This window comes from Poecilia latipinna, unplaced genomic scaffold (genome assembly GCF_001443285.1).
Source record: "Poecilia latipinna isolate Pla-1442-1.1 unplaced genomic scaffold, P_latipinna-1.0 Scaffold2111, whole genome shotgun sequence".
Taxonomy (NCBI): Eukaryota; Metazoa; Chordata; class Actinopteri; order Cyprinodontiformes; family Poeciliidae; genus Poecilia; species Poecilia latipinna.
In genome coordinates, this window is record NW_015114727.1 from 38,856 (window position 1) to 62,213 (window position 23,358).

A 23,358-nucleotide genomic window follows, 5' to 3' on the forward strand; every position below is an offset into this window, starting at 1 on the left:
GAAACTGACGCATCTGGAGGAAACTTTGAAGGTTTTCAGAGTCTGATTATGTTGGATTGAGGATAATTTGTTTGCGTCTCTTTTTGTTTGTTTGTTTGTTTGTTTGCGTCTTTACTCTGTTGCTGCGCATTTGCACCTGTCGGCCACCATACATAAGAGTTGTTTCACCAGAGTGCGTTAAGAGGACGCTTGAGGACTGGTTTTGTTCGAGATGGATGAAGGTTGGAATGGAGAGTTGAGCATTACTGTGGTATTGATTTGAGTGCATAACCGGAGTCGCAAAAATCTTTGCCTTTGTTCAAAAAGCTAATTTAAATCTTTATCTCTCTAAACAAGCCAGCCTCAAACAGTAAAAAACAAAGCTAGGAAAGCTTTAAAATGATTCGTTTTTAGATTCTACAAATGAAAGTGCGACAGATTTGAAGCAGACAAACGGGCGTAAGGCTGCCTGCGCCCGTCCGTCACGTCACGGACTCATATGTAGAAATGCTCGCGCTCGCTGAGGATCCTCCAGTTCTCAGGCCCACCGCGCATGAATAAAACCCCACCCTCAGTGAGTTCACATCCCTCCACCGCCTCTCCTCCCTCCCCCCTCGTCACTCGGTCCCTCTTCCCGAGTGCCGCTGAGAGCCTCTCACCGCCGGGGCGAGGTGCGCCGTGAAGGGCCGTCCCCGCCGCGCCTCAGCAACGCAGATCAAAGGATTACGGTCGCTAACGACGCGCTGGCTTCACCCTGAGACGAGCCGCTGGTAGGAGAGTCACCTGGCTGTGGCGCTCTAATGAGTAAATCATCACGACCAGGCGGGACAAGCAGTCTGACAACGTTGACTTTGCTCACCATCCTCTTCATCTCCTTGGAGATGTGGTTGTGGAAGGCACGGTCAGCCCAGTGGCCGCTGTTGTGGGTGACGGAGTTGGTCCTCTGTCGACTCATTTTGGCAATCATCGCCTTTTCTTCTTTCTGTGGAGCGAAAGGAGGCCGAGGTTAACGCACCAAACGAATGAGTGCCATAAAACCTTGAAGCACACGTGTCAAACTCGAGGGGTGTAACTTTTTATGTGGCCCTCTAATTTCTAAACAAGCTTAAGTATTTTGTTATCAATCAAATCAATGCAGTTTTTATCCGTTTACTGCCAAATTATATCAATCAGTCCATCCAGTTTCTTGAGAATTATCGTGGAAATTCATGCGAACCTCTGCACTTTTTTGTGCTAATAATTGGGAGTTTATTGCAGATTTTTCTCCAAAATTGTCAAAAGTTTTCTTGCTTGTACTAAACAGCTGCCTCAGCCTTAACTGATGTCAGATAATAATCCATGATCTATATAAAAAGTTGCATTTACCATCATAAATAAGAGCAAAAATGGCAAATAATTACAAATTAGTACCACAAACACTTTTTTTTATTGCAAAAGAAATCACAAAAGTATCACAAAATCCTGGAGGGACTGAAAAGATGCTCAATATTCTTAGATATTTGCTTTCCCTTAAGCAAGCCAACACTCAAGATCACATTTGACACATTGTTAGGTCTGCTTACATTTTATCTGCATTAAATATAAAACTAAAAACGGCTGAAGTTCACAATTTGCACCTTGTGAAGGAAGTGTGGTGGTGATCTTACAAATTATTTAACTTCTGAGCTTAATAAAAAAAAATAATGGGGCCCAAACAGATAAGCCAAAAAGAAAAGTTTAATTTACACGTATTATGATTGCAGAGTTTAGGTTCTGTCTAAAAAAAACAGCTTCAAACAGTTTCAGGCGATCTCCTGGGCATCTCTTTTTATCTCATCTGATATCAGAACTGAACGGCTTTGAGCTATATTTGTAAAAAAAAAAACAAAAACAAAAAAAAACTGGAAGAATAAAATGAAAATTAACCAACAGCTAGACTTCAAAACGTTCCCTCTGTCCTGAACCACAGGCACCAGAACGAGAATAAAGTATCTCTTCACATGACTTGCTAACTATAGTCGCAGCTTGTGATACTGCCGGGGGAGGCTGATAAAAAATATCAAGTCATAAACAAACTGGAGGCTCAAGCAGGGAACTGAACTCGGTCCTGCCTGCAGAGACAAATTCAGCTTACAGAGAAAACAGGAGCAAAGGAACTTACAGCTGTGGGAAAGAGACGTCAGTCAAAAAAGCTCCTTAAAGGAGCAGCTTTCACATCAACACAAACGTCACAATGTTTTACTGGAGTTTTATCTGAATATTTGTGAAGCGGAATCAAAACCGGAATCCATAAATGGGAAGCAAAAAATAATAAATATTAGACATAATTGTTACATTTTAGTCCCATCTTTCTTTAGTTTTGAGTTGGATTCAACCAACATCATAAAAGTCTGTTTGCCTGAATAAAGACAATATTCCCAGTCGCTCTGTATTCATCTTTTTAGACGACTCCTACTCAGCTTCCACATCCCCGCTAAAGAAAAAGAAAACATCATGCTACCACCTCCTCCTTTCACCATCTCTTTAATTAAGTTCAAAACTTACTTGTAGTTGGAAAAACTACAGGATGTGGAAAGGTAGTTTATGAAACAACGGCTTGCTCTCTGTGGAAAGTCACCGTAACGTGTCATTTTTAGGACAATTTTAGACTTTCACACATGTAAGAAACGATGAATTTAAATGAATTTAAATGAACTACTTGAAAAGTTCAAATCTCAACAAATCTCCATGTTTTTTTTTTTCTGATTTTACAGCAAATTTTCTCAAAATTGGTCACAAACACTGAATTTAAGTGACGGCTGCCTCAGCGATGTCAAGTTATAGTCTGTAATTGATGTGTCAATTTGATAAAAAGTCACATTTAACATCAAATAGCACAAATGTAAAAATTCCTAACAAACATTTCTAAACTGGCATCATAAAATCTGTAATTTTAATTGAGAAAAAACCAAAACACTAAAACAATAACAAAATCCTGGAGGGACAACCATCTATTGATATTTTAACATTTTAATTTGTTTGATCAATTCATTCTGGCGCATCCGGCCCTTTAAGAATGTTCAGATTTTTGATATGAGCCAAAATGAGTTTTATTTTGATATCATGAAAAAGAAAAGATGATTCTACCATTTTTCTTGTTGGCATTTTACTGCAAAAAATAAAAAATAAAAATCAACTTTTCAACTTTAAATGAGACAGAAATGATTTCAGTTCCCTTTCACTGCCTCCTCCAGCGATGAAAGCCATACCCTTTTCTGACTGCAGCCCACAATGAGGTAGGTTTCTATGTTGCTCCTCTTCAAGTAGGCGTTTCTCTCTCCTCCGGCTCCCGGCTCCACGTCGTAGTCCCCGTTCAGGTAGTTCAGGGTGGCCTTTGTGATGTGGATGCGCCTGAAATGAAAGCGTTCCTTTTTCTAAATGCTCTGGCTGTTGCATAAATCTCATGCAGCTGACCCTCCGCACTTATCAGAAGGAACGTTTAGGAAGCCTATTGGACGAACCCGGCCTTGCCTCCCGCCTCCATCTGATTTGCCAGCGTGACGTCGTTGGACCAGACGTCAAACTGCCACTTCCTGAGTCCCAGCACCCCGCAGTGCACCCTGCCGCTGTGGATGCCGACTCGCATGTTCACGTTCACCCCAGTCACCTCCCGCACCAGCCTGCAGAAAAAAAAAAAACCCAAACAAACCAAAAAGTGACAATCTACACGATTAGCGTGTCTAAATGTACGAGCTGTAGTCTCAGCGAATGCTGCTGAGGTTTACCAGTGAGTCGAGTTTACCAGACTTTTTTTTTTAAACTGGTGTATTAACGCCGTTCCCAGACTTACGAGATGGCCTCGATCATGTCCAGCCCCATCTCCACACAGCAGTGGGCGTGGTCGGCTCTGGCCTCCGGCAGCCCGGACACGCAGTAGTAGCAGTCGCCCAGGATCTTGATCCGCAGACAGTGGTTCTCCTGCCACACAGAGCAGGAGCAAGAAAGGACATGTGTGTTACGGTATTTACCAAGAAGCAAACTAATGTGAAGAGTTAATGAAGTTATCTCTATTTTGCTTTAAATAATGTGCAAAGGTTGTCACAAAAATCCTGAGTGATCCATTGTTCCAACTGAAGGCCTTTTTTTTTTCTTTTTTTTTTTTTTCCGAATATTCCAGTGCAAAAGGAATAAAGTACAGCGTGTGAGCCACATTATGTCATGTGAAAATAATGAAAGAATAAAGAAGAAATCATACATCCGTCTGTGAGCAAATCTGAGACAAACATATTTTTTTGTGGGGGTTGCATGGGTTCATATTCTTCACTGCAGTGACGTCCATAGTTGGGGTTCCTCAAGCAACACTTACAGGCCTTATTCCAAATTCACTTTTCTTATACTGTGTTTTGAGTGAAGATACTGTGTTATAATCACTATTTGAAATGCAATATTTGTGGTAAAATTCCAAGGCATGAGTTTAAGCTTTGCACCTCATTGATGTGTTGAGTCTGTCTGATGGACCATAAAATGCAGGACCAGCCAAAACTGTGAACAAAGGTGGGATTTATAGTCCAGAAAATACAGAGTTTCATTGTATTGTTTGCATCTATGTCATCAGTACAGGATGGAAATGTGTCTGTCCCTCCTCTGGCAGAAACAGAGACGTTTGTCGTCCTGAAGACTCAGCATGTAAGCCTGATTAGCTGCATTCCTGGATTATCATGCCAACCATAAGAGCTCAGGAGTTTAGCAAACAGAAGGTAAGTGACAAAAAGCAGGATTTAAAAATGTCAAAGGAAGAATGCAGTCCATTAAAAACAACAGACGCATGATATCAGCCTAGATATCACGCTGTCGATGTGTGAGCCAACAGCAAATGAATCGGTGTGTGTGTGTGTGTGTGTGTGCGCATCCCAAGGGTTTGGGAGACTATAATGTCTCATGATAGCCACCTGAGTATCCCTTTAGCACACGGACCAAAATACAAAAGGAGCCACTGTGTAAGGAACAGAGTGAGCGAGTGTGTGTGTGTACCAGGTTTTCATATCCTTATGGGAATCTATTTCTGTCTACAATGTGGAGTTATGGGGACCATTGGTCCTTGCGGGGACATTTTATTTGTCCCCATGAGGGAAATTGTTGTTTTTGGGTTAGTGGTTAGGTCTGTGATGGATGGGGTTAGGGTTAGGGGTAGGGTTAGGCTGTAGAAATGAATGAAAATCAATGTGAAGTCCCCACAAATGATGAAAACATGGATGTGTGTGTGTGTGTGTGTGTGTGTGTGTGTGTGTGTGTGTGTGTGTGTGTGTGTGTGTGCTTGTGCACACAGAGACAGAAGGCACATCTGGCATGGAGATAAAAGTGTCAGATGCAACATTTCTGGTTTACGACAGCATTATGCCTGTTCAGTTCATAAATATTGATCAGCAGCCGATCGTTTCAGCTTTCATAAACAAATGACAGAAACCGAGGATCAGCTCAACAGACGATGACGCTGGTTAAAGGAAATATATCAGTATTCACAAGGTTGTGGCGCAACTATTAATAACCGGGAAGCTTCAGCAATGGCAGTGAAGGTAATATTAAGTTGCTGTTTATGTACAAAGCTACAGCATGTCCAAGAAGGGATTCATCATGAAAAATATTTTCAGTTTGAACTCCACTGCTTTATGCTGCTGTGTCACATTTGTTCTCATCTAAAGTGGAAGTCACTTCAATCCACCAAAGTTTTTTTTTTATTTACTCCAACTACTTTTATCTACAATCCTTAACAGCTTGATTTGACTTTATATCCTTGCAAAACAAGTCTTAGCCGTCCAAACTGAAGGATGAAACGTTATGTTAGAAATGTGGTCCTTTTGTTGTCATTTTTAAATGATTCTTGAAAATTTTGCAGGATCAACAAATTCATATTCAAATTAGAAGAATTACTGGAGCCTCATTACTTTGGAGTGAAAAACAAATCAGTGTTCAAATAATAAAGTTTTTAAAGTTCTGATTTCTGCTGAAGATCATATTAAAACAAAAGTAAAAATAAATTTTACTTTTACCTTCAGAACCAGTTTTTTGTTTGTTTGTTTTTGTTACCATTTCTGGCGATTGTTTTTATTTAGCTGAAGGAAATACATTAAAAAGGCCTGAAGCTTCTGGACTTTGTTTTCCCCATCTGACTTGTCTCCAAACAACATAGAAAGTCAGTCTTGGCTTGTTGGATGGACCCCAAATTCTGCCCAAGCAGCATCTGAACCACTTAAACACTTCTTTTTTCTTTGTGTTCATTTCTAAGCTGTGAATACTGGACTGGTCTCTGCCCCAATGGGCCTGAAGCTTCTAGATCAGGGGTCCCCAAACTTTTTCCTGCGAGGGCCACATAGCTGTTCCTTTCTGTGGTCGGGGGCCGGTCTTAGTATTTGGAGAAAGATACCTTAGAAAATTCTTAGTCGACGGGGGGGAGAGGAGGAGGGATGGGGGCGCAACGACACACTCGCGCTTTTAAATAGATTTTTACCCAGAATGCAAATGGAAAAAACCGTGAGTGAAACGGTGACTGGGACTGACTAGTACATATTCCATTGAGGGAAAGTTAGTTTCACATCTGCTCAAGAGCGCCCCTGGTGGTTGAAGAAAAATCCACATATAAACCGGAAAATACAATATATGAAAAAAAAAAACACTGAATGCTCTCTGGTATGAGGAGGCGGGCCGGATCCGGCATTGTTCAGGGTGCCGGACCAAATGACGTGGCGGGCCGGATTCGGCCCGCGGGCCGTAGTTTGGGGACCCCTGTTCTAGATATTTAAACCACAAGCGGTTCTGGTCGGTCACCACACCTCGTCCCCTCTCAGCCTCAGCTCCAAATGACCCCAGGGCTCCATCCCAAAAGGCAGAGAGTTTTTTTTTATTTTTGCACAAACCATTCAGAGCATAACCATGCAGGCACATTACCAACTGGATGTGGACCAGCACCAGGCAAGACCAACGGGCCCTGAGAAGTTCAGTTTGTTCAGCTGGAACCTCCCGGGATATTTACTCAGAACATATCAAACTCCTCCACCACCCAGAAAACCCTTTTCAGTAGTAGAAAACTATAACTGATGTTGACGGTCTGACTGCCTGAGAGCTCAAACTGAGACTTCTCTGGAGTGTGTGTGTGTGTGTGTGTGTGTGTGTGTGTGTGTGTGTGTGTGTGTGTGTGTGTAATTCTTCTATATGTAATTTGTAAACACTAGCCAGGCGCCACATTTTATTGTAAAATAAATGTATGCAAATCTATTGTGATTTTTTATGTTTTTTTTTTTTTTACCTGCTCAGCAATAAATGAAGCATTCAAAATTTAACAACGTAGAAAAGAACGAACTATTGACTTTTAGGCCACTATAAATTGGGTTTCTGTGTTTTTGACAAAACAGGTGTGGAATATGCAACATGACCTTATTTCTCTGCAACATTTCTAGTCTTCCCATATGTCTGTAAGGCTCCATAGCAACCGCTAACCTCGCACTCAAAACGTCTGAAACAACAGTTCTCAAAGTTTACACACAGAAAAGAGATATTCAAGTAAATAAAAGCATGCAATCCCAAAGCATCGTTGCAATCTTTTGAAAATTGCACGTGCTTGCATGCGTTGTACGCTTACCGCTGCCAACTTGTCAAAGCGGGCGAAAAGCTCATTGAGCGTCATCACCAGCTCCTGCGCTGTGCACTGCGACGCCAGACTGGTGAAGCCCTCGATGTCAGCAAACAGGATGCTGCAGAAACACAAAAACAAGAGAGGTCATGTCTCTCCTAATGTTTTTTTTCTCCTCTCACTTTTCACTTCCTGTGTTTTGGTGAAGTTGAGAAGCTTAATGTGGCGGCAAAACCTAAGTAAAGGTTACCTGATGGGGTTTCCAATTTTCAGAATAATTGCGAAGATCAACTGTGAAAATTTGGTGTGAGATAAAAGAAGAGAGTGTTGCAGACCTGCCTAAGGTACAGGGTTTTGCGTTTCTTTTAATAAAAAAACCAAACACAATTAACATGACTGTGAAGAGAAGTCAAATGATAAAGTGTGTGGAAGGAATATCAAATATGGGTTGATCCAGTTTTCAATGTGAAATTTAAATGAGAAGACAATAAGAAAAAAATGTGAAGAAAACAACACAACCCAGGGCATTTCTAGAGACGCGTCACTGAAACATGGAACTGAATTGAAAACGATTTGGACTCCAAAGAAAGCCTCTTTCAAAATGACGGGTGGATTTTGAAAATTTTTCGCTAAATTTTAGGTTTTTAGGTCTTACTCTTTATGATTACTGGAATCCTGTAGTGAATTCATCCAAGTAAAAAAGAAACATGACGAAATCCCACATATAAATGACTTCCATCTAAAGCCATTGCCGACTATTAAACTAATCATGCAGTTTCTTTTTTCTCTCTCTTCTTTTACAAACTACATGAATACAAATAGCCCTGTGACGGACTGGCTACTGCTTTTCACCAACTGAGATGTTTTTCATTATTTCCCCTGTAGCTCCGGCTCAGCAGCAGGACCGATGATGATGTCACCGGGCCGGGTCATTCCCCTCCGTGGCGAGGCCCTGCTGACAGGTGAGAGGCTGGAACGGGCTGGGAAGGACTGGCAGGTTAGCCTCATGTAAACTCTCAGGAAAATGTTCAGTGAGCGCCGCATCACAAACATCCTCGGCTCGGTTCTTCCTGTCTCAACAAGCAGATTTATTCTCTGGCTATAACGGTTTTCTCCAGGGGTAAATCATGTGGGGCGCTGAAGTCAAAGACAGAAGGGATGACCATGCCATGTGTTGTTTTATTTTCCTCTAAGGTCTTCATGGCTCTATTAAGAACAATTAAAATAAACTCTAATTCGCTAGATTATGATATTTTCCTAAAATCTTAGATGTTCTGACAGTATTTAAATAAACTCAAATATCTCCACAATGCAAATGATAAGCAGTAGCCTGGCAATGGGCAACATTCATGATGCAAACAATAAACCTAATTCCATAATTTGGTGAACATAAATGACATTGAAATTCCTTCTGCAGAACCTGATTAAACTTATAGTTTATGTGATTAAGTTAAAATTGTATTTCGACATGCGTCTTGTTTTCCAGTAGAGTTTATATTACAGAGCAGACCCCTTGTAATAAATCAATAAAGCAAGAAGCAAGGAAGAAAATAAATATCTTATTCAAATCCAGCCATCGAGACAGCTTAGAAAAATAATCAAAGAATATTTTTTCTCCTTATGTTCCTCTCTTGCCTTTTACAATTATTGGCATAATATTAACTATAATAATTTACGGCGCCGTAAAAGACTAACGTACAGATTTTTTTTTTTTGATAATTTATCCAAACCAGCACACAGAAGCTGGTCCTAAGAGTCCTCACTTCGAAGCTTGAAATAACGTCAGTGGTGATACGGAGAGGGAATGACAAAGGCTGCCAGGGTCATTAAGTCCCATTTAATTGTTACCTTGGTGATGAATGACTGGTTAGTCTGCAACATTAACTCTGTGAGATCTTGAAGTGAGAGCCACTGCAGGGGCGGCTGACAGGCCACCCAGAGCGTCCATGAGGAAAACGCTGTTCACAAACATCGGCGCGATGTGACGAGCTGGTCGTCACTTTGGCACAAAAGCAGCTTCCCCAGTGATTTGAGACAAGAAGAATATACAAGAAATTATCTTGGATAAAGAACAATACTTGAGTTCATTTTAAAGATTGGTCTTTTTGTAATATGCCACTTTTATTGACTCACAGGTCTCCTTACCTTGTTTTAAAAAGACGTTTGTAATGCTGCAGGAGAAATAATTCCACTATTTACACCAACAGGGCTGATGCAGCAAGTGACGCCTTGTTGCCCAAACATGCCTTCATTTAGTTCATCAAATTTGGTTGTGGTTAACACCGTAACCACCATCTGCTTGCATGAAGATCTACATGATGTATGTAGGGTGTTTTCACACCTGATACGTCTGGTAGACTCGGCTTGATTTGGGGGACTAAAACTTCAACACTTGTTCCATTTTCATCCGGTTCGCTTTCACGCTGCACCATGTCAAACGATCCAAACTAATTGAAAAACCTGTTCACCCCTCGCCTGTGGTGGCGCTGCTCCAAGAACCACTGAAGGGCACAACGTGAAAACATCTTCCTTCCTCACAAAATGCCAGCAGAAGCAGAGCGGCATCAGATTTCAGCAGCTGTAGGATTTGTCTTTTGTTTTTGGGAAAAGATCACGAGTCATTTCTCCTGGGGACGTTAGACTCTCGTGATCGTTTTAGGTTGTATTTACCCATAATGCACTGCAGCTCGCTTCCTGCTTTTGGAGTGGTCTCTGGTCTTCTTGCATCCACATATGTATTGACAAATTTACTTCAATCGAACAGAGACCTAGGCGTGTAGGCAGACCAGAGTTCGCTTTTTTGGTCCAATTCGAGTTCGATTGGGCATTCATACCGCCAAAAAGGAACCAAACATTTTCTACACCAAGGCATTAGAGTTTGTTTAAAGCAGACTAAACGCAGAGACAGAGTTCAATCTGAACTATATATTCTGACAAAATGACGTTAAACTATTGGACGGTATAGGTACCAATTTTGAGAGGGAAACAGTCATTCCTCTTCCCAATGACTCCAGCTCCTTCTAATGGATCTCAAGGTGTTTCCACAACCATTACAGAAAGTCTCTAGAGCTCAGGAAGCATCCGGATCAGACGCCTGAACCAACTCCATGGAAACAAAATTCTTTTAGCCCGTCTGGTTCTTTAGGTCAGACCCATGTCTCATGAAAACATCTGAAAACCAAAGGAGGACTAATAAATTGAGAGCGGACACTGACACTAACCAATGTTGAGAAAATAAATTTAAAATAAGCTAGTTTTAAAACTGAGCATGTCTTGATTCAAATGGCCTAAATTGTGGTTTTAAATCAGTGACTTATTCTGGCCTGTTGACCTTTGTTTTGCCTGTGGCTGCAGCAGATGGTTTGCTAGGATCGTTTGAACCGCCTTTTGTCTGTGTGGAGAGCAGTACAGGGGAGGTTCCGGCTTTTCGCGCTCATTTGTGAAAGGCCGTAAACTGCAGGGGTTTTAGGCTTCAGATAAGGGGTCAGAGATAGCTCCTGGATTGGATGAGCAAAGATACACCTTATTTGAATAAATTAAAGAAAAGAAGATAAAACTTTCTACACATAAGTAACACATTAGATTTTGCTCTTGCAACTTCTCCAAAGACGTCTTTGCTTTTTGTTTGTCGTTTCCATCTTTTGTCTTTTTCTCTCTCAGGTAAATTCATGTGTTGTTTGTGCTCTGAGGTTTCTGGTGTTTTGTGATGTTTGTCTGGTGATAGTATGCATCTGTCTTGAATAAATGCTGATTATTGTGACGCTGTTATCTCTGCGTGATCTCAGTTCAGCATTTTTCTGAACCCGGGCATAAGAGAGGATTTAATGAGTCAAAAGGTTTTTAAAGTTCTATAATTTTTCCTCTCTTAACACCAGCCTGTTTGTATTTTACAATCCAACACTAAAAATATCTTAAAAGTTACAGTGGAAAAACTACAGATAGCTACAGAACATCAGTGTGCTGCTCTCCTCTCATGAGTACCAGCTAGCAGCGATGATGCGAACCCAACCACAAGTGTGTCCACTCTGAAACCACAGGAGTTGTTTTTATTGTTGCTGTTGTTGTTGCTGCAGGTTCATGTCTTGTTCATGTTTCCACCGGAAAATGGGAACAAAGGCACTGAAGGTCAGTCCCTCTAATTTATGTAATGCGGTTTGGAGAGCTGCAGCCCTACATACCTGCAACAGCAGCTTCCGTCACAATGTGCTGTTGGAGAATATCACTCGTACATTTAAAGGGCAACCGGGCAGCCTTACTACACACACACAACACACACACACACACACACACACACACACACACACACACACACGCATCCTAAGACATATCTTGCATAATCCCAAAACAAAGCAAATAAAAATGAGCATCCATTTTGACCTCAATCTGGGAGTCACTGAGCATTGATTTAGAGGATAAGCACCAGACGGATGCCACCGTTTCAAAAGGTAAAAAGGAGTTTGATGGTAAACCAACGGACATTAACCGCCATAACTTGACGACCATTTATTGTTGGACTTATGTGTCAGGTGGACATCTTGTGCCTCTGCAACAAGTCCAAGCTATCCAGATTCTGCTGTTTGATTTTGTTATTACCTTGATTTCTGAAATGGATCTCATGACATCATGCTTGTTTTGGGGTTTTTATGTGTTCCTCAGGAAGGTCATGACCTATTCTAATTTCGCCTCACAATTATGAAGTATTATTGGGTAAAATTCAAGAACATGGACAAGTTCTGGACTGGATGAACTGGTGTAAAAAAAAAAAAAGAAAGAAAGAAAAAAGAAACCCAGCAAAGTTTGGATTAGAACAACGTGGCCTAGTTCTACTAGGAACCGGATCTACCAGATCAACTGGGCATAACTATCAGTCAGGTCTGGCGGGTCTGGTACTTTTTTTTATCGCCACTTTTGCCTTCATGGGAATAAATACCACAAAATGTCACGATCCATTTTAACTACTTAGCTCCTGTTCCTATCTGTCAGCACGCCATTTGTTAAATGGAGCCGATACTTGATGTGATTTTAACCTGCACCACGTGTTTTGTTTACCTGAGCCTCCGACGTGACTCATTCCCTGCGGGACGAAATGAGTTAAGTAACGGTGACCCACTCCGAGTGGGTAAAAATGTGTAGCCTCAGCCATCAGAGACAATTTGTGCCTCTGCGCCGGATCAAAAGGATGTAATTACATGCCTTCCATGGTTCATTAACCGATTTGCCACCTCTGTTGTTGCGGCGCTCTGAATTCCTAAATTAAAAGCTGCGGACGGACACACGCGTAATGCATCTGTACGGCAGTGGCGGCACCTTCTGCCTCCCTCCGTTTGCCCTCTTGCTCTTTAGCCGTGGCGGTGGGAGCCTTCGCCCCTCTTCCTGTTGTTCCTCTGCCGCTCAGCGGAGCCCCAATTATAACCAGAAAAGCCGCTGACTGCTTCCCAACGCGTCCCGGTCGCGCCTCGTTACCGGACGGCGCGTTCGTGACAGAGCTCGGCCCGGCTCGGTGGACGCTGCTAACGCGCTTCATGCTCTCAGCAAGTCGCACAACATCGATTGTCCAACTGGGGATAATATTTGTTTTGCAGATTTACACCCAACACTTAGGGGGTTTTTTTGTGTGTTTTTTTCCAGCTTCCACGACCGTTCACATGATTTTCTTGCAGTTTTTCTCTTAATGAGATCAAAAAAGGATATTAGAATATCCAGATTCAGTATTCACCTCACATGTTTTTGTCTTTGGTGTTTTTGCAGTACAGTGGGCTCTTCATTTTCTCCAGAGCTGTATTTTTTTTGTCGGCGCTGTACCACCTGACCAAAGGCAGCAACACTCAAATTGCATTTTCAGATCCAGGCTCCAGTTGTTTAGGTCGTATTTCATCCACTTCTATGCAGTTTATGCAGAAATAGATCAATTTCCTGCAGTCTTGAGGGCTCCAAAGCATAACTTCATTGATGTGGTAATGTATAAATAGAAGTACAGTTTTCTTACTCCACAAGGTGGCGCTCAAACGGGACACCTGTCTCCCAACCATCCATCTGATGCAGTTACAGTGTTTAATGATTCTCTCTGATATCATATAAAACATATTATGCACTAAAACCTAAAGCAACTCAACACGGCTTCACCGAAACATTAAAGATGAACATCAGAGGAGGATAAATAAACAAAAACATCAGATCAAAACTGGCCAGATGAAAGAGTCCGTTTCCCACCATATGAAATGAAAACCATATGTTTTGCACATGTATTTCTCAGGAAACACTGTAGTGATACGGAACAAGAAGTTACCAATACGACACATGAGCGATTGAGCGTTTGACGCCTGTATTTGGCAATTTATCGCATTAATTCTGAATAAAATGAAGACAAAGCAAAGAGCAAAACTGTTTCAATTGACGCAGAGTCCGACCCGAATTTGAGATTCGGTTCGTGTGGCAAATTTCTGTTAACAGACATGATGGCCTGGACCCTTACGCACAGCGATTGTTCCAAATTCTCTGAATCTTTTGATGATGTTATGCACGGTTGATGATGATAACTTAAAAGTCTTTGTCATTTTACGCTTGGTGACACCATTCTGGTATTGCTGCACTATCTTTCTGCGCAACAATGGTGGAATTGGTGATCCTCTTACCATCTTGGCTTCAAAGAGACACTGACACTCTAAGAAGTTCATTTTATACCCAATCATGTCATCAATTGACCTAATTAGTGTTAATTGGTCTTCCAGTTGTTTGTTATATGTTCAATTTCCTTCTTCCAGCCACTTATTGCTACTTGTCCCAACTTTTTGGGGATTTGTAGACACTGTAAAATGTCTACAAATCAAAATCAACAAAACTATGTTGATTTTGAATCAACATAGTTTTCTTTTAAAATGTTACATTTACTCAGATTAAACTTTTGATCAACCATCTATGTTCTTTTACGAATAAAATATTGATGTTTGCCATCTCCCCATCATTGCATTCAGTTTTTATTCACAATTTGCTTAGTGTCCCAACTTTTTTGGAATCCGTTTTTTAAAATCCTAATACATACGTTGAAGTTTGTTGTGACATGTTGGGCATTAACATTTTAAAACTAATTTTGCATGTTTAAAATACAACATAAACATTTGTGACTTATTGTTTTTTCCTTATAAACTAAAAGCAGCCTTTATATTCATGACACTGTGACTCACATTACACTCTACATGGACGCTGTGGAAAGAGTTGGGTGGAAAATACTCTCTGAAAAATACCATAGAGCACGTTGACATGGCAACGTCTGCACGACTTCTCCCTCCTCGTCTGCCACCGTCTGTGGGTGGGCTGCACTATTCTGGATTAACATGGATTATATGAGATATATAATGCTGCAGTATATGTAGTGTTCCTTATTTAAACAATGCCTTTCAGTTAGTAGCAGAGTCAACTCTTAACTTCACTGCATGCATCAAACATACAACCTCAATTAGCTGATTATGACGAAAATTTAAATCGAACTTGAGTGAATTGTAGAAAAACTCTTCCGTCCAGATTTACTACAATCACATTGGTTCAATTCAAAGCTAAAGACTGATTTGTAAGTCACGGAGCAGAACATCATGTGGTGACTGAAAACAAACAGAAGAAAGAGGAGAACATACACAGCGTTGTACTGGAGAAACAGCGTCGCTGCGGAAATGTTCACCACTAGATTACTGGAGTAAATAAATATTGCAGAGAGCCGCTGAGGCTGCTGTCCCTCGTTTGTGGTGGTAAAAGTAGCCAGTTAATGTGGTAAATATGCAGTTTAAAATAAAGTACCAGCAATGGTGGAAATTATCTGTTTTTTTCTATTAGAGTGCTTGCAAACAAAAAAATGTTGACGTCTGAGAACTGAAAATGAATCTTTACTTGCATTAGCTCTGCAGTGCAGGTAGCTGCTACAGGAAGCTAGAAAGGTTCAAAGGTTAAGTTATTCTTTACAATCTGTGCATTGTTTTTATTTTTCTTTATCAGACTTATATAGTCAGTTTTCTGAATAGAACATGTTGTGTTGCATTTATAGTGTATCCATTGTTAAAGTTGTTGTCATATATTTTTAATGTTGCTGCAACATAATTTAGTTTAGTTTAGACATCAGAGGTCTAATTTGAATTTAACCAACATATTTCTGATGACTTGGCAGTTACCCAACCAGACTGATGATTTAAACAGGATTTGATGGAGGGAGTCAAAGATTAGGGTGATGGCAAAGAGGCCTTCCTACATAAAAGCAATGGGGCTCATTGTAAAAGATTACTAGTTATAATAATAGTGGAAACGTGCAAAAGACGTGTTCAGCGTTTACAAGAAGGTTTTGCTTGCTGTAACATGAATAAAAGATTTATCATTGATTATTAAGAGGGGTGGACATCATTCCTGACATGCCATTTGTTACATAAAATACCATTTAAAACAGATTATTTTGCTCAAAAATTTACGTTCTGTAGTTGTGGTTTGAGAGACGCCTGGCTGACTTTCAAGCTTCACCTGCAAACTGATGCATTTTCTGAATATCTAGGTGTATTTTTAAGGTTTGTCAGATTCAAAATGCCTTGACACTTAATTTTTCTGAACGTCGTGTTTACCTCGTGAAAGGAGCATGCAGTGTAAATTGATATTTGCTGATGTTTTGCCTGTTTTGAAAATCAAACATGAGCTTTTTTTCAAATGCTCCGTTCATATCCGTGTTCATCTGGGCCCCCCCCTCCTCGTCGTCACAGCTCCTCTGATGTTACCTGACGTTGTCGTGCTTTTGGATGTAGATCTTGTGAAACATCATGTCCTCCTGCTTGGCATTTATGTCGGCTTTCATCTCCATGGCAACATGACGAGGAAGTACTGAGAGTAAGAGACGCTCCTGCAGGAAGAGAGATGTGAAAGTGAGCGGGGCTTGTCAGAGAATAAAAAAAAGCATTCCTGCTGTGATTCGTTTATGGAGGCTGTCATTAAATAATTAGATTTTTAACAATTAGAGTGCCCAAATTTTACAAGTCAATTTACTGGTGCTTATTTAGCTTATTTTCAATGTTATCATTGGAGTTAGAAATTGTAGAAGTAAAATGTACAACTTGTTTCCTTAAACAAACTAATAGTTATTCTAAAAAGAAAAAAAAAACTACTTTATTATAAAGATTTATGCACATTTCAAATTTGTATACAAATAAAGGTCGTGGTTTAAAGTGAAAATAATAAAAGATACAAGCAGCGATGCCGTTTCTTACTTCAGGCCATATGCTGCGTCTCTAAAAATGATACATTTTAGTAAGTGGAAATTAAGATTATTGCACAAAACTTCGAGTCATGTGGTGTATATGAAGTACACAAACATACGTAATGTGCTCTGAATTTACATGCGTGTCATGGAAAAGGTAAAATATGTATTTGTTAAAATAATACAAAAAAAGGTAGTTTGTACTTCCATTCCATCAAAGCAACCTGATGAATTTTTCCTGCAGGGCCGAGTGAATCTTCATCAGCCAAGACAGAGTGTCTGCATAGTGTGGTATGAGATTCATTTATGATATTGTCTGGTTGTGGCTGCGACATTTTCTCAGTACTTTCAGGAGCAGGGACTCATCTGTGTCGTCTTCATTGCTCTCCAAAAGTTGCAATCCTCTTCCTATCACTTCTTAAAGCATGTGTGCAATAGTGTGATTGGGCTTTAGATGGAAATTAAAATGACAAAAACAAAAGTACATTTACTGCGTATTCTATAAATTTTTTTTTAAAAACCTACGCACATTAGGTTTTTTGTGTCTCTGTAGTCCTAATCAATCTATTTATGATGCAAAATACAGGAAATATATATATATATATATATATATATATATATATATATATATAAGTAAATTTTCCCCCAACCTTCGACTCCGCAAATAATCAGACTTTTGCGGCTCTGAGCATTTCCAGATTTTAGCTACAGAAGAGAGCAGTCTGTTACATGATGCCACTAACCTGGATCTACCTTTGGGGATATTTTCTAAACTGTCCCATCAAGACAATCTGATGATTCGGCAGATGCAAGGAAGGCTGAACTGATCACAGCAACTCTGCTCTGATCATCTTTCACTCAGTCTGTCACAAAATGCGCTGGATTAGCACATTAGCTGTGCTAATGGCTAACAGAAGATGCTAACCAACGTCCCGCCCCCCCCAATCACTTTGTTTTAAGTTTTAGGTCTAAACTTTGGACGCTTTCCGGTAAAACAGACCCGGAAAACCTCCAACTTTTGTACTTACAGTAAGATACGCTTTTCTCCCGACAAGATGCCACCTGTTTTATTCCAACCACATTGAGCGGATAGTGTTTGTGAGCATGGCCCCCAACCCAACCGCTGGCTTACCTAAAGCAGCCCAACACATTTCTGAGAGTCGCCTCTCAGTCGCCTACCTGCTGCTGGTTTTCCCTCTGGGAGTGGAGGCGAGCCTGGATGCACTCCCTGGTCTCCTGGAAGGCCTGCCTCTGGGAGCCCTCGGCCGGGTAGTGCGTACACACTCCTACAATGTTTGAGCAGGAGAAGACCAGGATGTTGGAGACTATCTGTGGAAAGAGGAGGGAAAACATAAGTGAAGGCCGCCGGATAAACGCGTTGTTTTTCTATTCCTATCATCTGTTCAGAAAACTGCTCGTCACAGCTAACCTTTACATCCCGGTCAATTAGAATACGACTGAAATGTTGATTTATTTCAGTAACTAGATAAAAAAATAAATAAATAAATGAAACTCTGAAATATTTATTGTACACAGTGATGTAGAGACAGAAAACGTTGGAATCTGCACAAATTAAAGCCCAATACAAACATGTGGGTCACCCTGAATATCACTTGTCAAAACCTCATTTATATGTTTTGTTTTTATTACATTTTATAAAAAGCTGATAGTGAAATGTTTTGCTAGAAGATTTCCAGCAAATTGTACTGTACATTAGTCAGCTTCATATTTCAACAAATTAACACCACAGCTCATATAATTTGATATCAAGGAAGGCTGAGGCAGCACTTAAACCCATAGTTCTTTTGTTTGTTATTTTACCAATTTTGAATACAATTTGCAGTAGAATCACAAGACGTGGTAATCTGTTGATTTTTTTTTTGTGAATTTTGCAGATTTATGAAAAACTGGAGTGACTCATTGATGTAATTTGGAAATTTGAGGGCCACATAAAAAGCTGCAAAGTTTGACACGTGTGATTTAGAATAAAGATTTTTTTTAACACATCTTAGAGTGGCCTAGTCAAAGTCCAGAGCTAAACTCTACAGAAAATCTCTGTCACCTTCAAAGTGAAACTGAAAACGCATCTGTAACTGCAGCACAGACCTACGAAATATTGGCAAATGCACGCCGCACTTTGTAGTTTTCCACCTTCTTTCCACTTCAGGTTTATGCAATGCTTTGTGTTCGTGTGTCGCAGAAAATTTGAATAAAACACACCGACGTGTGTGTGTGTGTGTGTGTGTGTGTGTGTGTGTGTGTGTGTGTGTGTGTGTGTGTGTGTATATATATATATATATATATATATATATATATATATATATATATATATATATATATATATATATATATATATATATGTTTGTGTTCAGGCAAAACGTGACTAAAGACAAGCAACACGGAGCTTGTAAAACTTCACAGAAGTCCAAACGTTCGCTTTGTGGCGCACCTGTTTCAGAGCGCGGTGCCCTTCACTGGACTTTTACATGCCGCGTATTTGGGCTTGAAATATGCAGAACAAAGATACGAGGAGCTCCACAACCGCAGTGAGAGAGACACAAAGTGTTTGAAGCAGGATTTCCCCGCGCTGCAGCTGCTTTCCCTCCGACTGAGAGCAAAGCGCTCTTTGTTTCCGTCGGCTCCGCCGGTGCGCCTCTCCTCCCTCTCGCCGGAGGGAACAGGGCGTCTCAACCTTCTGCGGGGTTTTTCGACACGCCGTTTTTTTTTTTGTTTTTTTTTTTCCTTTTTGTCCGAATATCTTTATCCAGGACAGTGCCTGTCTCATTAGGAGACTCTGCAGGGCCGGCTCACATACTGCCAGCTTGGGACGGACGGTAAGCAGCGGCTCCGAGAAAACTGAGCTGATGCAAAACACAAACGGACTTCTGATTTAATTTCTATCAAGTGAAGAAAATAAATGTGTTAAATCTCCAGAGCGACTCGTGTCATGTTACATATACGACTCATTAGACGCTACCACCAGAAACAATAAAAAGTACTAAGCTTAAAAAGTATTTGTATTTAAACACTGATAAATATCAGTTTAGGGCTAATTAGCTTCATCTGTTCAGACCTCTAAATTGCAGCATAATGCTGGCCTGAATGGAAACGTGTACCATTTGTAGAATGACAATTAGAAAACCGAGCTTAACCACAAACAGCCAGATTCAGGGATTTCATGGTTGAACTTAATGTCATTATCAAGTATGTGACTGCATGTTGGCAGGAGGGGATGTGATGCAAAGCTTGACCGAACATGTCACGGAAAAAAATCGGGAAAGAAAATGTGCATTCCTGCAGCCGTCATCACATTTAGTGAGATTCCAGAATTGGGTTTTTGTAGCAAATGTTCTTTTTCTTTTAGAGAAACAAAAGTTTAACAAAGATCACATCTCTAAGCAGCTGTCAGTGTTAACTTTGACAAGGAGCTGGCACTCTTTTAGTTCCCATAACTGTAAATATTTTCCAAATGACCAGGCAATTTTGTTCTTCTTGCAATAAAAGGGAAGCATCTTTGAACCTGCTGACCAGCAGTGTGCAGCAGAAGGGGAGGCAGAGGCAACTTTATGTTGCAGCCAAAGAAGTCTCCGGTCACTCTGGGGTTTTCTTTGGAGTCTCTTTTAAACCGTTGAAAGCTGTGGCTGTGTTGAAACCATTGGTTTCACATTTTGGTTTACTTTGTGGGAACTGACTCAGTCCTACTTTCTAATGTGAACTGATTCTAAGCTAGCAAAAGGTTTAAGCAAACCAAGCAGTTGCTTGTGGCACCAAAATCCAACATGAAAAAAAAAAAAAAAAAACTTCTTCATGGAGGCACAAAATCCTTAGTTACTCAGACTGTTGAGATTTTTCTTTAATGTGTACGAGGTCAATGCTTTAGAAGTAGGCTGGCTGTGTTTGTGCTCCAGAATCAAAGACAAACTACTGAACAGAAAGTCGACAAGAGACATTATTAGCTTGATATGTGCTTTAAAAGACGGTTAAGGTGAAGGTGCATCATTTCCTCTACTCAGCTGTCAACTTCTGAGATCGAAAAGAACAACAAAAAAATATTTCACAGCATTCTTTAGCTCAAATTTCCAACATCTAAAATATTTTACGGTAAAATAACTCAAGCAAGACTCACTCGGTACCACAAGACATATAGCCAATGTTGTTGCATATTGCATGTTTTTGTTAATGAGCTAATCTGTAGCAATTGATACAACCTTAAACTCCCACCCCCGCCCCTGAAATTCAATTCTGTTCAGGCCCTTTCAGCTCTGGTCACTCACTGAGTCCGAATAACTGAACGAAGCCTAAGACGGTAAACCTGGTGTACTCTGAGGAAAAAAGCTAATTTATCCTAGCAAGAAACAATAGGATAAGAAAGACATTTTTGATGATAATTAATAGAGACTTTATGGAGAGAAATGCAGATAAATGATGGGAAAACAACAGACTTCTATCAGGTTTACCATGTCTAGTACATAATTTTGTCAAGGCTTCTTGTCATGACAGAATGTGAAACTTCACCGTCACACAATCCCATGTGAAGCTCTTACCAGAACATTCTGTCTACAAATACTCCGAACTAGCCAAACCCCAAACCTTAGTGTGAACATGGGTTAAGCCTAATGACATCGGTACTAATAAATAAAGCATATAAACCTTAAGGGGACGAGGAAAAGAAAAACGGTCCCATAGAAAGCTTTACCGCCCACAACCAAGGTAGAAAATGATTTCATGGTCCTTCCACAACTCGGCTTTTCCCGAAGGTCTTTTCTTGTCGCTTTCATCTGATTGCACAAACAGAAAAAGGTTTTCAAATTGCTCTGCATTTGTGTGCAAAAAAAACAAAACAAGCTGCGTCAGCGATAAACTCAGATTTTAAAAATTCATCAAACGCTCCATCCCTTCCAACATATCCAGTATGTATTCTCAGTTTGTCTGGTTTTAATCTTTGCAGGAATTATTATTAAATCCACTTTCAAGTCAACAATCAAATAAAACAGTCTGAACTGAAACATTAGAACTAGAAGCGTCCAAGTTTGGATCGAGGCACTTTTAAACTTTTAAACGGTCGGGTTGGAGAACTGATCTAAAAATGCAACAAGTGAAAACAAAAGGTTTGCATGACGGGAATGCCTTTTTAAATGAAACAACACTAAAAAATATGGCAACCTGAATTATTAAATTATGAAGGAATTAAAATGTATGATTAAATTATCAGCAGGATACAGACGAGGGTTTAAACCTGTGCTAATTGTAGCCGGTACCTTTTTAGTAGTTTTCAGTACCAAGTTGGCCATCGGGGTTGCGCAGAAACTCAAGTTAGAGCAAAAATATGTGACTGCTAACTAATAAGAAGCCTTATAGCATCCAGAGCGTCGTTGGTGGAAGGTTTCCATCCATCCATCCATTTTCTGTACACCCTTGTCCCTCAGTGGGGTCGGGAGGGGTGCTGGTGCCTCTCCAGCTAACGTTCCGGGCGAGAGGCGGGGTCACCCTGGACAGGTCACCAGTATGTCGCAGGGCAACACAGAGACACACAACCATGCATACACACACTCACACCTAGGGGCAATTTGGAGAGGCCAATTAGCCTGACTCATGTTTTTGGACTGTGGGAGGAAACCGGAGAAAACCCACCATGCACAGGGAGAACATGCAAACTCCATGCAGAAAGGGGCCGGGAATCGAACCCAGAACCTTCTTGCTGGGCGACAGCTCTACCAACGGCGCCACTGTGCAGCCTTCCAGGTTTCCTCCAATTTATTATAAACAAATTTATACTTTTTTAGACTTCTTGTTGCTTTGTGGTCATTTTAATATTTCACAGAGAGAGAAAGAGAAACAATGTCTGTGTCCATTTCCATGGAATGGAAAGGAGGGATACAAGGTAGAAAGGAGAGATGGTTGTTGCAAGGAAGTAAGAGAGGATGCAAGGGAGGAGTCATACAGGAAAATAAAGACAAAATGACAGAAAGAAAAAAAAGTAAAACTTTTACATAATCGTTATTTTATGACGCAAAATATCACAAATGATGGCGAATCGAACTTTTGCGACTTTCCTAATTTTGAATCACTTGAATCTGCACTGGGAACAAAAAACAATCCTGACTGAAAATAACACAACTCCAAGCATTTCTGGACTTTCAGCTTCATTTGGAGGAAAAAAAAAATAGTCGGGAGAAGATGGAGAGATAACCAAAAACAATCCCATGGACCCCTGGATGTTCGAGGGCCCACCACCAAGCCCACTCACATCTCCACACTGAGGCCCCATCTCTGTTACAGCCGAATGACCAGAACTACAACATTCATTTTTCCAAAATAGAAGCAAAAAACAAAACACAACTTTCTAACTTGCTCTATTTCTAGCAACCTGGCTCTTGTTGTTTCTAGCTCACAGGCTGTCAGAAGCCCAGCTGCTGCAACACTTCCTATCTAATCAACGAGAGCCGTACAGTGAGGCTTGGCAGCGAGCTGAATCACTTCTGGATCCGGGGGCCGGAACAAACCGAACACACACAACACGTCTGAAACCAGCCAAGAATCCCCCTCCTCTCCCCCATGCGATATCAAGCACAAGGTG

The 23,358-nt window shown here is 40.6% G+C and overlaps 1 protein-coding gene across 2 annotated transcripts in view; it reads right to left on the bottom strand.

Annotated features, from left to right (window-relative positions):
- adcy5 (adenylate cyclase 5) overlaps positions 1-23,358 on the bottom strand; it is a 79,808-nt gene that overhangs the window by 18,149 nt on the left and 38,301 nt on the right. For both annotated transcript variants that reach the window (XM_015017155.1, XM_015017154.1), the window contains exons 2-8: positions 17,961-18,110; positions 16,306-16,427; positions 7,571-7,682; positions 3,788-3,915; positions 3,459-3,617; positions 3,207-3,348; positions 839-961 (exon numbers count right to left, since the gene is read on the bottom strand). In XM_015017155.1, coding sequence (XP_014872641.1) covers positions 839-961; positions 3,207-3,348; positions 3,459-3,617; positions 3,788-3,915; positions 7,571-7,682; positions 16,306-16,427; positions 17,961-18,110 — 936 coding nt within the window. The remainder of the gene's footprint in view (positions 1-838; positions 962-3,206; positions 3,349-3,458; positions 3,618-3,787; positions 3,916-7,570; positions 7,683-16,305; positions 16,428-17,960; positions 18,111-23,358) is intronic.